This window comes from Ochotona curzoniae, unplaced genomic scaffold (genome assembly GCF_017591425.1).
Source record: "Ochotona curzoniae isolate NIBS_2020 unplaced genomic scaffold, NIBS_Ocur_1.0 contig_43, whole genome shotgun sequence".
NCBI lineage: Eukaryota > Metazoa > Chordata > Mammalia > Lagomorpha > Ochotonidae > Ochotona > Ochotona curzoniae.
Window position 1 is genome coordinate 29,271,574 of NW_024466218.1, and position 14,014 is coordinate 29,285,587.

The 14,014-nt window shown below is 40.0% G+C and overlaps 1 protein-coding gene across 1 annotated transcript in view; it reads left to right on the forward strand.

Moving 5' to 3' along the window:
- The first annotated feature begins 8,908 nt into the window (after window positions 1-8,908).
- Window positions 8,909-14,014, forward strand: part of CDH20 (cadherin 20) — a 49,047-nt gene continuing 43,941 nt past the window's right edge. Inside the window, exon 1 of the mRNA XM_040984746.1 lies at window positions 8,909-9,299. Coding sequence (XP_040840680.1) covers window positions 9,063-9,299 — 237 coding nt within the window. The 5' untranslated portion in view covers window positions 8,909-9,062. The remainder of the gene's footprint in view (window positions 9,300-14,014) is intronic.

Sequence of the window (14,014 nt, forward strand, 5' to 3'; positions counted from 1 at the left end):
GGCCTTTGATATCCTTAAAATGACGAGTGAATATCAAACATTGGTATTTGACATTTCTATATAATACTACTTGTTCTTGCTCTGAAGTCAAAAATTGTCCACTTGATAATTCTGCAGACACTGAGTGCTGAAGTTGAAAACTTATTTTTGCATTCATCATTATCTGCAGAACAGAATCCAGCATTGAACTCAGCCCCTTTAAATGCAGGCAACTGCCTTTTCATTTCTGGCTGGGACTGTTCTTGACAAATTCAAGCAGCAAAAGTTCCTTGGCACTGAACTGAGTAGCCCTGAATCATCTGATTGACAGTCAGGATGTAGCAGCTGGTGTTTACTGAAGTTGACCACAAAGATGTCTTGCCTCCAGTGGGTGCTTTTGGAGCCTAGACACACCTCACTAAGACACCATGTTTAAAAAAATAAAAAAGACATCATGTTTAACTTGCTTCAACTTGTGTGTGTGTGCTTGCAGGTGGCTTATACAATGTGGCAAAAGCAAAATTGAGGAAACCCTGAAGCTACATCATAAATGATGTGCCTGATGTATTGTTGGAGTCTCAGGATTTCGTTGATGTTTTCTGCATCTATGTTCATGAGGGATATTGATCTGGAGTTCTCTTTTCTCTGTTGTGTCCCTAACTTTTTTGGTATTAAGGTGACACGGACATCATAGAATGAATTTGGAAGGATTGACTCCCTCTCTGTTGTTTTGAGTAGCTTGTGGATGACTAAGCTCCTCTTTAAACTTTTGACAGAATTCAATATGAAGCCATTCGCTCTTGAGCTTTTCTTGGTTGGGAAGTATTTAATTCTTGACCTAATCTCCACCCTAGTTGTAGGCCTATTTAGCTTTTTTAATTGCTTCATAATCCAGTTTTGGTAAATTGTATCTGTCTAAAAATCTCTCCATTTCTCTTAAGTCTTCCAATTTGTTGCTGCGAAATTGCTTGTAATAGTTTGATTGTTCTATGCATGTCTGAGGTTTCTGTTGCTATATTTCCTTTATCATCTCTGATTTCATCAATTCATCTCAGACTAGTTGAGCTAGTGGAGTATCTATATGGCTTAACTTTTTTCAAAGAATCAGTTCTTTGATTCATTGAGGTTATGTATTGTTCTTTTGGTCACTATTGATTTTGTTCTTTACTTTTTTTCTGCTAATCTTCAGGTTATTTTTGCCATTTTTTCTAGCTTCTTCAGATGTATGGCTAGCTCTTTTATGGCTGGTGTCTTTCTAGTTTCTTGACATATGCAATGATTGCAATGGACTTTCCTCTTAGCACTGTCTCGGTTGTATCACAAGTTTTTACATGTTTGTTGACACTTTCGTTTCAAAGATTTTTTTTTATTTCTTTGAGTTCTTCTACAATTCATTGTTCATTCATCAACAAATTGTTCATTTGTAAGTATTTGTGTGTTTTCTGGAGGTATTTTGACTTGCTGGATTCAACTTTAACTCCATCATAGTCTGAGAAAATGCATGGTATAATTTCAACATTTTTTAATTCACAAAGGCTTGTTTTGTGACCTACAATGTGATCGACTGTGAAGAAGGTTCTATGTACTGATGAAAAGAAAAATGCAATCTCTGTCTATAGGAAGAAAGGTTCTGCCATTCAATTAAGTCCATTTGTTCTATCAGATGGGTAAACTGTGTTGTTTCCTTTCTGAGTTTCTGTTTTATCAATCTGTCCACTGAAGCTGGAGGGATGTTAAAGGCTGCCCACTATTACTGTATTGGAGTCTATATTGCCCCTTTAATTCATTAACAGTTGTTTCACATAGCTAAGTGCCCTGGCACTTATTGTATTATCATACTCACATTATCATTGTTTTTCCTCTGCTGAATGGATCCCTAATCATTTTATGTTGTCCTTTGCCTCTTAATGCTTTTCAACATGGAAGCCTGTAGTATCTGATATTAAAATTACTAGACCAATTCATTTTTCCTTTCCATTAACCTGGAATTTCCTTTTCCATCTTTTCTCTTACAGTTTCCATACACCTTTGTTGGGGAGGCGTATTTCTTATAGGAAACAGATAGTTAGATCCTATTTTTAAATCCAGTCTGCTAATCTATGTCTTTTTAAGCCATTTGCATTCAGGTTAACATCCATAGGCAGCAATTTGGTCCTGTCAGTATGGCACTGGGTGTCTCACTATTTGATTTAGTTTGCTTTTGTGGTTTTATTGAGTCATTCTCCATGTTTGCCTTTGCATTTGGTAGGTATCTTTTTTTTTCTGTAGCACATGTTTAGGCAACGTTTGTAGGCCTTGTATGTTAAAGGTGAAAATAGTAAAGTCTTTCAATTTTGGTTGGCTTTGGAAGTTTTTATTTCATTTTCAAATATGAAGGAAAGCTTTGCTGGGTAAGTTGCTCTGGGCAAACAGGATCTGGGATATATTCTCTGAGAAGTCAGCTGTGAATTTGATTGGTTTTCCTCTGTAAATAATCTGACATTTTTCATGTGAATATTTTCTTTAAGTTCAGCTGAAGAGATGGTTGATTAATTACCGTGGACAAGGATCACTTCTGGTCAGGCATACTTGAGGTTCTCTGCCTTTTCTATATTTGTATTCCCCTTCATTTCACAAAGTTGCTAAAAGTTCTCATTTATTATTTCACTGAATACATCTTTCTTTATTTTTTAAAGACTTATTTTTATTGGAAAGTCAGCTATACAGAGAGAAAGATCTTCTACTCACTGGTTCACTCCCAAAGCAGCTACAACAGCTGGAGCTGAGCCAATCTGAAGCCAGGAGCCAGGAGCTTCTTCCGGGTCTGCCACATGGGTGCACGGTCCCAAGGCTTTGTGTCATCCTCAACTGCTTTCCCAGGCCACAACAGGGAACTAGATGGGAAGCGGGGCTGCCCGGATTAGAATCACGGTCCATATGGGATGCCAGCGGATTCAAGGCAAGGACTTTAGCCACTAGGCTATCACACCGGGCCCAGAGTGCACATTTTTTATGTCCAAAACCCATTCTGAAGCTTTAGACTAGAAAGAGAAAGAAACTTCTTGCCTCTTTAAATAATCAGGCACAGAACGATGAATTTTTTTTATCCTAAGTCTAAAACCAAATTTATCACCTTGCCTCTGACTGCTGCCTCCTCCCAGCTTCCTGCCATATAGCCCACGCCCAAAGTTTAAGACATCTTTTCCCAAATCCTCTTTCCTTCACATATAGTCAGTTTGTAAATGTTGGGAGCTCTGCCTTCCCCAGGCTTCAGATACTTCACCAATGTCTGCCTCTTGTGGATCCTTGGTGGAGGCTCTCCTTACCACTTTTCCTTATAAAACATTCTCCTTACTGTATATTACTCTTTATGATCCAAGTTTGAAGACTACCTTCTTAAAGTTCCACACAAAGACAATTACTTGTGACTTCTTATCAAAGACCATTTGCCAAAAAAACAAAAATTACATTGAAGGTAAATGCTTTTCTCAATGAATAAGCACAAATGGAATTACAAATGTGGCGTAAGACTAGAAACTAGTGAACATGTGGGACAACTCAAAAATCAAAACTGATCCTTCTTATCTAGCTGAAGTCAGAGGAAGTGCACACGGACTGAGATGTAGTCTCATTAGCTTGATTAAAAGTGAAAACTGAAGGAAGAGTAAAGTAGGTCAAAACTTCCTGACTCCCAGAAGATTAAAACATTTACTAGATACTAAGTGTGTGAGAAAGAATCAGTGAGAATCTATGTGCCAGCCTTGGAGGCCAAGGAAAGGAAGACAGGACACCCTTGACTGCAAAAATTGATTATAATGAAACAAAAAACAAAGAGGAATTGACTGTGAACTTCAGTGAAAAAATTTCCAATGTGGAAATGTGTTTATTTCTGACTTGAGCTAGGGAGTGTATAGCTAGACGGTTAATGTTATACACACACAATAAGTTGTAAGACTGATCAGAGGTTCCAAAGCCAGCTTTTAATTCTATAACTCAAGTTTTCTTTTCCTTTTCTGCTCCTCACATGTACCCACACACATGCACAAGCACAGGCGCACACACACGCACAAGCACACACACACTGTCCTACTCTTACACAACATATAGTTCCTGAACTTGAATTATGCCACCCTATACTTCCCTTCATGCACATCTAGCCCACACTTCCATTTATGAGCTTCCATTTATAAAGCAGCACTCCCTCGCTTCAACTGGTTTGGCTGTGGGGCGGTAAGAGAGAGCAAGGAGTGCCGGGGTGGGGGCGGGGAGGGGGAGGACGCCAGAGAAGTGACAAAGTGAATCCTAGAGGAACTGAACCTTTAGTTTCAGGATTTCCACCTTTTTGATGAACTTGAGGATGGTACTCATAGAAAAGTAATAAAAATTGAAGCAAGCAAAGGTAAGGACCACCTTTACTCAGAAATCTCTATGGAAATTGAGTACTTTTTCATCTTCTGTTCAATTTTGTCTTTTAAAATGCTTATAATCAGTACTCCTCAACACCAGTGACTATTCACAGCATCTCTGAGGGGTAAATAAAGGGGAAATGAACACGGAAGTTCTATTAAGGCTGACGTGAAGATGCACTCCATTTCAGAAATGTTCCGCTGGAAGGAAGGCGTTGTGAGTTAGGAGAGGGCTCAGGTGGGAAACTGCAGCTGGATGACTCATTCCGACTCTGCCAGGAGCTGGCTGCCTCCACAGATGGGGGTGACTGTGCCCGGGCTGTTCAGCAGCTGGTCACAAAAGGAAGACGGAGCTCTGACACACCCAGTGACTGCCCCTGAGCAAATGAAGTGGGCAAAATCTCTCTGCCAAATAAAAATGACTTCCAGTCAAAGAACTGGAGACAGCTTTTAGCCTACAACACGGTGCTACACAAACTTTCCAAAGTGTATCCTGTTCTGTTTTGAGTCTTAGATGATTGAAGGAGGTTCATGAAATCCAACAATGGGAATATTGTTAGTGAACCATACGTATTCAAACACAAAATCATCAAATATGCTTTTCACTCCAATTTTTAACCTTGACCACCTGTGTTCGGTGAGGAACTCACTGAAGAATTTAGGTTCCTGAGTAAAATGAGGTTGTATTTCTCAAAAGCCCTTGATTGGGAAGTAGAATAACATTGTGACATTGATTTTTATTCTTATTCAATATTGATGTGCCTAATGGTACAATGTCATGTTTCACTGTGGTATCTAAGATCTCTTATTTAAGGGCTCTTATTTTTATTCTTTCACAGTATTTTTTAGGTACTTTTGATAAAAAAATGTGATAGCTCAAGAGGCTTATCTGCCAAAAAAAGTGCCAGCACTGCCTCCACTTACTTATGTGAAGTCATTAAGGCCACATCAGAGCAGGAGACGCCCGCCCTTCCCATGAGGAGTCACGAACAGAGACAACTGCCTGCTGCCTCAGTTACGTGAGCTGAGCTTTGCTGAGTGCTCCTTCCATTCACCACAGAAAGCTCAGGGAAACAGGAATAATGAGGAAAGAAATCAGAGGAAGACAATAAAAGCCCGGTTCATTTCAAGGAGAAAGCAGTAACCATCCTCTCCCCTACATTTTAAATATCACAATGAGTTTAAGTAACAAAATAAACAATTCACTGAGCGCGCACTTTATGTACAACTCTAATTTCTTCCTACTGTGTTCATTACCAAGCTATTTGCTTTCTTTAGGGAAGATGAGAGGGAAAAACTTCTAAAGGACTCATTTAACACAGAAGTCAATTTCCACTAATGCTTTCTTCGGGTGGCATGTATAGGCTCCAAAGCAAATCTAAACATACAAACACAAATATATCACTATCTTCCTTCATAAGAACAGCAATCTACTCACTCCCAAACAACTGCTATGCACATGCTATAGAGGGCAAAACACATGAATATGAGAACCACCCCATTTAGAATAACTGCAGTCTGGTTAGTATTTCTGATAAAATTGATTTCCCCTTCATTGTATAAAAACAACTCTAATTGTACAGAGAATAATGTAATCACTGCGTAAAGCAGCTTTTACTTTCCAAAAAAGATAGGCATGGAGTGTTTTTCATGCATTCTGCCTTGAGGAAGCAGAAATAAAGTACTTTGCCCATGAACAGATCTCTAAAGTTCTTTACCACAGAGTTTACAGGCACCGAGGTGGTCTTTGTGACTTGGGGCTGTAAGGGGGGGATCGGAGAGGGGACACAAACCACCAGTTTTCATTGGTTCACCAGAGCTCTACAGGTCCTGAAGACCCCAAAGCCACTTTCAAACCTTTTCAGTGAAAGGAAAGAAAATGGCAACTTTTCTCAGGCGTGTAGGAGGCCAAAGCGGGCAACAGAGAGAGATGAAAGCTGAAGCGACTGAACCACCTACAAAATATTCATCACAAAGCTTCCAGGGAAGGCCTTTTTGCTTGAGCTATTCAGATAACACCTATAGGTAAAAAGACTAGGAGTTTAATTGGCAAGGATGCATGCCTAGCTTGAAAGAAATGGAGAAATATGTAAGGGCCACTATCAAAACCCCTCATATTTTTCTCTGACCTGTAAGATTTAGCCAATGAAATCAAGATACAAGACGTTTTCACACTCCACACACACGCATATTCACAGTTATCTCCAAAGCAAGCTCCTAAAACTAGCCAGACAGAATCGCTGACATACACACTGAAGCAAAAAACATTTATATGAAGCAGGTATTAAAGGAAATAGAACATATAGAGAAAAATAGGCATGCTTATTCGATAAATATGATCCTTGAAAGAATTTTCTCTACTATTGGAAAAATTTCCTCAGATGGAAAACCCTGCTTGGTTATAAAGAACTAGCACGAGCCAGGATCCCCCACCAACTGGGGCTTATCACAGATACAGAAAACTGTGAAATAACAGATATAATAAATGTTTTTAGAATTTTTATTCCAAAGGTGCCCATGAAATACAATTTTCAGACAGATATATGCCCTTTTTACCTATAAACTAGATTTTTACATGACTGAATATTATTTGACAAGTCATTTACTAAAGCTTTCTTTTCTGCATTATTCCATCAGATATCATGGCATTTCTGTGAGGTGCATGGGACAATTACTATTCTTATTAACAGATGAGGAAAGTTAAGTTTATAAAAGTGAACAAAAAAAGAGATAGTAGCAGTAGAACCAGAAATCAAACAATTTCATCGTCTACTGATCATTGAGAAATCCTAGAACAGGTTGTGTCTTCTACTATATGGAATATTCTCTTGGTGACTTACCCATCACAAAATTCTGGCAATAGCCTTTTTTTTTGGTGGTGCTAATACTACAGGAAATGGCACACACAACTGCAGAGTCCCAAGGCTCTGGGCCATCCTCGACTGCTTTCCCAGACCACAAGCAGGGAGCTGGGTGGGAAGAGCTCTGTTCTTTATTAACACACACTTCCCCCTACATAAGGCAACTGGTTTGTTCGTTCTTACTAATCAATCTGCCTCTACAGACAGATCACATAAGAGGCATAGCATCCCATCTTATTAGGAAAATTCTAAAGTCTCCCCCAGCTTTTTCTTTTTTTATCAGTTGTCACTGAAACAATTTCTTATACAAAACGAAATGACATATTGCATGAAATGCTTATACTTTAAAAATTCTTTTGTACATTTCCATAGTAAGCATTTGAGAGGAAGTCAAAATCAGATCTAATGATGACAAGTGGAAGGTAATAACTGAGTTAGTTTGGTGCATTCATTTTTAATCATTTACAAAAATAGAGCATTATTTAGTCACCTGAATCTAAAATACCCAAATATACACATTTGTTCTGAAAGATGACAGCAATTCTTCAAATTAACAGTAAAACTTTTACGTTCACAGAAAGCGTCTTCATTGTTTTGATGGAGCAGTTTCAGTGTTTTGCCAACTCATTAACACCCAGCCAAGCAAATGAGAGAAGGCTGATGAGGTCACAGCCCAGGGTGAGGCCACTAGCTAAATCTGACTTCAGAGCAACAAAAGAAGTTTGATGAAAAGATGTCCCTGGGGTAGAAGTTAATATCTCTTTGCCTCAACAAGTCTTTCGGGTCAGGAATGGGAATTTTTGGCAAGACTCCTAGTGGACTCAGAGTGGCGTGTGACTAATGGCACTTTGAAGTCTGTTGTGAGGGATATAATGATTAAACGGCCATTCAGATCCTAGAAAGGTCACATTAGCAGCCCCTATAAGTGCTTCAAAGCAAACACAGTGGAGTGTGAAGCTTAAATTCTACCATGAGCTCAGAGAATGATTAAAATCAGAAGTGGTCCGTGACTGTTTAAAAATGAAGTCCATGAGGAAAGGAACCTGCTAGGTGAACAAATTGTGTATTAGGGGACCGTCTCTTGGTGTTGATATGTAAATTTCCCAAACCTCCCTTCCTGATGCATATGCGACAACATTTTAAAAGTCTGATGCTGCTAATAAACTTTGACTATTGTCCATAAAAAAGAAAGTTCAAAACTCCTAGCTTTGTCAGTAAAATGGGGAGGCACAAGGCAGTTTTGAATAACAAACAAGTTTGATTTTGTCATTTTAATAAGCCAAGCAGAACAGTTGGGTTTACGGAAATATTAATTACTATCTGTAAGTTTTTGGAAACAAGTGTTGTTTTTAAGCATTCAGGAGGCTGTCTGATTATAAATATTTCAAAACCACACTGGTAATTCTAGTCAATCAATAATGCAGCATAACTCTGCATACATGTGATCATTGAAAAGAAATTTATTCACTGTTTTATTCTCACTAAATCCATATACAAACGTTTGGGTTGGTAAGTTGCCTTCTTTGTATCAAAATATTATGACCCAAATATTTCAAAAGAAATAAACTGTCAGGAACTTTTTAATTCAATGAACAAAAATCCAGATATTTACTGACATTTCTTGAAAACTTTGGACTAGTCCCCAGGAAAGAACCTGACATCATCTCACTGTTTCCTTTAACTTGACAGGAAGTCAACTGCAAGCAGATTCACTTGGATTTCATTTGAGGAGCATACGTGTCCGATAAGCTGGATTTTTTTCTTTTTACTTGGAAAACATTCAAGTGTTCCAGTGGCTTCTCATCTCATCCCTTACTTCTGAAAACCTGGCGATCCTATGTGGACTTCCGGTAGGATGAGCAATGCAAAGAGCTGGCTTGGACTCGGCATGTCCTTGTGTTTCTGGGGACTGATGGACCTCACAACCAGTGTGCTGTGCAGCACTCCAGGTGAACTGCAAGTGTTCCTGCCAGACAAGTCACAGCCACACCAGCGGGCCAAGAGGAGCTGGGTTTGGAACCAGTTTTTCGTCCTGGAAGAGTATACTGGCACCGACCCTCTATATGTTGGCAAGGTAAGAAGTGCCCAGTGGGAGGACAAATGTTAAGAGTATCAGATATTGAAGTTGAATATAAGTATGAATTGAGTCCAAATGCTTATCTAACCCATGTCTGAAGCCTGAAAATAATTTTAACTGGTGGCGTGTTACTTGACACCTAGTGAAATATCACTTTTGCTTTATCAGATACTGGCAGAAAGGAAAATTTCTCTCTTGTCATTGCCTGTTCTGAGTAGAAAAAAAAAAATCTAAGAACTGGGTTTTGGAGGAAAAAACCTGAACCTATAAGATCCATTCAAGTCCCAAAGAACAAGCAGCCCCTTTCTGTAAGTGGGGAGGAAAAAATTGGGAAAGGCAAGAGGATTTTTTGCTTTGTATTTTTTTTTCAAGCATTTCCACAGATATTGCCTAAGGTCCAGATTTAATAGGGGGGGAAAGAATAAAACATTCTTCATTTCAGAAGATCCTAGCATGTGTTTTAGGATAGCTGGAGATTATCAGTGAATATATTTATAAATTTTATACTCCAGTTTCCCTGATTTATCCATCATCATTTCATTTTTAATCCCAGCTTTCTCTTGTGTTTACTTTACTTAGATGTTAATCAGAGACTATTTTGTGAAAGCAACCAAGTGAGAGAAAACAGGAGACACCAAACTAATTAGAAAATAAATAATTCATTCAAATGATAACTTCAACAGTTGGTTAGCAGAGAGGCCAAGAATGTGAGCTTCATATCCAAACATATGTGGCTTTAAAATCTAGCCCTGTCAATGATTTTAATGGTGACATCAGACAGGTCACCCAGCCCCGTGAGCCTCTGTGTCCTCAAATGTTGGGTGGGAGAATGAGAGTTCAACTGCTTCACATAAATTGCCTACACAAGCACTTTCTGCAAGTCCCACTCACTCCCAACCTCAGTTGTCTAATTTTGCCCCATCTGCTGCACTGAAGCTGTGTTCACTACTGCTCTGGACTGCCCACTTCCCGATCCAATAGCTTCACTCTGAAGAACCTCCCAGGAGCAGCCAGGAGCTGCTGCTCAGGCCGGGCCGTACTTCGCCACTTGCCCTTCTCGAAGCAGCATGACTACCCAATGCTGTTTCCCCACCTCCTTTGTCAGTCTCGTATGTTGGTCCTCTTCTTGTCAATTTCACCCCAGTACCATCATCCATACTCATTCCCTGCTGGCCTCATCTACCCCATGGTGACAGAAGGTTTTAACAACCATGTCTATACCAATAAATGCAATCCCTCCATTTCTGGCTTAGATCATTCACTAAGCTTCTACAGCATACATGGTATCTCCACATTTATGACTTCATAGGGCTTTCAAATGTGGTGTATCTGGTACAAAATTTTGCTTTTATTCCCAATCCAAGTCTAATCATTCTTTCCTTTTTCTTACACCTATTTTCTCTGTACCTACAAATTCTATGGCAAAATAAATCAAAAATCCTTCATTTTCTCACCTCCACCTTGACTTCTCCCTGGAAAGTATTTGTCTCCTCACTGTTCACATGCTCATTCCACTTCCTTCCAGTCTCTTCCCCACTCGTAATCTTTGAAGGCAATCAGATCACATCGCATCTCCACCTGAGTGCCTCCATCCCACTGTGTGTTGAGCCCTCTAAATTCCACTACCACTCCACCAAACACACAGTTTACTGACCCAGCTCACCTCCCGATGTCCCACAATTCCCCATGCTGTCTGCTTCCAGGGATATGCCATTCTAGGCTCTCTCACAACATGCAAGCATCACCTCTGTTATTTCCTCACACTGAGGTGTCCTTCCCCTGGTTTCTCCCGTGGTGGCCCTTTAGCCTCTGAAGCTCACTTTCAGTCTAATCCTCCTTCAGCATTAGCCACAATAGATCCCTCTGTTAGAGTCTATCACCACTATTATTTTTTTCATAACTGTAATAACATACAACAATGAATGCATTTATTATTTACATGCTTATTATCTAAACATCCTGACATGACTAGCAACTCAGTGACGGCAAGGAACCTGATCCCATTTATTCCTAAAAACTGAACACAGCATCTGTCATGAAGAAGATGCTCAAACGATATTCAATGAAGGAATAAGTAAATTAATACTTCATGGTGTCATAGGATTAGATAAGTTTATAAATCTAGAGCATTCAAAGTGCCTGGCGCACATTAATACTTTACAAATTATTATCCTATAGTATATATGAGGATGCCTCAAAAAGTTGGTGGAAATGGAATTAAAGGTAAGTTAATTTCACTTCCAAAATGAAACTCATGCAGTTTTCTCATAATACGTCATTTCGTCATTTTCATGAGCTTTTGAAAGAATCCCTCACATACTTTGATTTCAGTTTTTTGCACCAAAATAGGTTTACAATTCCATTTTCATGAACTTTTTGATGGCTCCTCATAGTACCAATAGTAGCAGTAGTCACATAGAGTTCATTATAGAAATTTAGTAACTCCATAATGTTTATACCTAACACAGCTGAAAGGCCTTCTCGGTTTCCTTTCACATCTCCTTGTTTTAGCTTCTTTATTCTGTAAGTACTACCAGTCTGTGTCTGTCAGTACTTCCTTGCCAGTTTCTTCCCAAAGTCAACTCTCACTCTCAGGCTCCACCTTAGCTGTAATTTTGTTTGTTTGTTTGTTTGTTGCTTATACTGAAAATCAGGTTTACAGAGAGGAGATACAGAGAGAAAGATCTTCTGTCAGAAGAATCACTTCCCAAGTGACCAAAACAGCTTGAGCTGAGCTGATCCAAAGCCTACAAAGAGCTTCTTCCAGATCTACCACACGGATGCACAGTCCCAAGCTTTGAGTACTTTACTGCTTTCCCAGGCCACAAGCAGGGAGCTGGATGGGAAGTGGAGCAGCCGGGACTAGAACCAGCACCCATGTGGGGTCCCAGTGTGTGCAAGTCGAGGATTTAGCCACTAGGCTATCATGCCAGGCCCTTGGCTGCGCTTCTTCATGACTAATTAGGCAAGTGCTGCCTGTGTCCCTGAGGACAAGCTCTTCTTATCCTTCTGATGGGGATTGGAACAGCCCTCTCCTACAGGACCCTTCTGTCACATCACTACCCTAGTGTATAGTGGGAGAACTTCTTCCCATCTCATTCATTCCTCTCTCAGTCTCTTAAGTCAGGCCCTCAGGCCCACTTCCTCAGGTACATCTAGATATATGCCCAAGCTATGGTCCTGCCATGGATATACTGCCACCCCCTGTCCTAAACTATATTTAAATTCCTCAAGTTCTGGGCTGAAAAGAGCCTCTTTCATCATGAATACAACTTCCATCTATTCAAAATTCAAAGACTTTCAGCTCCTCAATATTTGTAAAATGTTTCTTTCATCTAGACATTCAGGCCTTCTGCATATTAAAATAAATTAAAGGAAAGAATGTTTGTGTTCAGTAACTGCTTTTTGTGCATATACAACTTAGGGTTCTCCTCCCTCCTCCTGAGGGAAACTACTTAAACATTCCAGACACTGAGTACCCCGCACAGAAGTGATCACCCCTCAGAAAGGCAGCCTGTGTTGTACTGAACCCCCACACTACTGTATGTCAGTCACATTCATGTTCAGCTACTTGTTTGATCAGTGTAACACCATCAGGCAGGCATGATTAACTCAGGGAGGAGATAAGGTTCCTTGCCCAAAGTCATTGGGAAAAAGGCAAGTTATGCTTAGATGGAAACACCTGCTCCTCACACTAAAGCCAGAGACCTTCCTTCATGCTGCTTCGCTCTGGCCACTGACATTAGACATGACACTGAGGACAGGACAGTCAGTGATGGTAAAGTGGGCACAGGACTCTAATGAAGAGTGACTGCTCTCTGACCCTGGCAGTACTTAGCTGGGCAGCACCTGTTAGTGTTCCAAGTTAGTACTCATATCTTTCTAATTGCCCAATTCCATCATACAGTGCAGCTTTGTTCCTCAACAGTCCTCTGGTTCAGCCAGCACACTAGCAACCAGGGAAAGTCACTGTGTGAACTATGAGAAGATGGATACATTCACTTAAGCATGCACTTTGCCTCTTCACTTTCTTTCAAAAGAGAATTTACCCAACTTTGATTCTCTTTTTATCACCTTGAGCTTTGGAGTATTTGCTTGTCAGAAAAAGAGACTGCCAGCGTATTTGCTCGTCAGAAAGCAGTATGGCTACAATTACCAGCTGTCATTGGTATGGCCTCACAAAATCCACACTGGGTTTCCAGGGACAACGTAGTGTCACGTTAGAGTGAGATTCTATTGATACACGCAAAGAGGGGATGCATAGAGCTGTGCCTGTGCACATATCTGTGGTCTAAGTCATGCAGAGGTTACCAACCACGCAGACTCTGTGTAACCACTGGTGGCACTTCCTCACTTCCAGAGCTTATGAGGCACTCTGAAAAATGACAACAGTAATGAGAATCACATATCTTATTTCTAGAATCCTAGATCAAATAAAGTTTTTCAGAATCTGCATATACTTTCCATCACTTATCATTCCTTTAGCGGAATATCTGAGACTGAGGAGCTATCAGGATCGGGAAGGTATCAGGATCTCGTAAGGTGTCTAGATTTGGGAGTAGGGAATGTTTACCCAAGATTTACATAGCCGTTTTCTGCCAGCCTCACTCCAGAAAATTCCCCTGCTTCCTCAGTCAGTGCTGGTTAGATTAAATATGGATAATTAGGGAACAAAACACATTTCTATTACACTGCCAATTTGCTGAGTGACT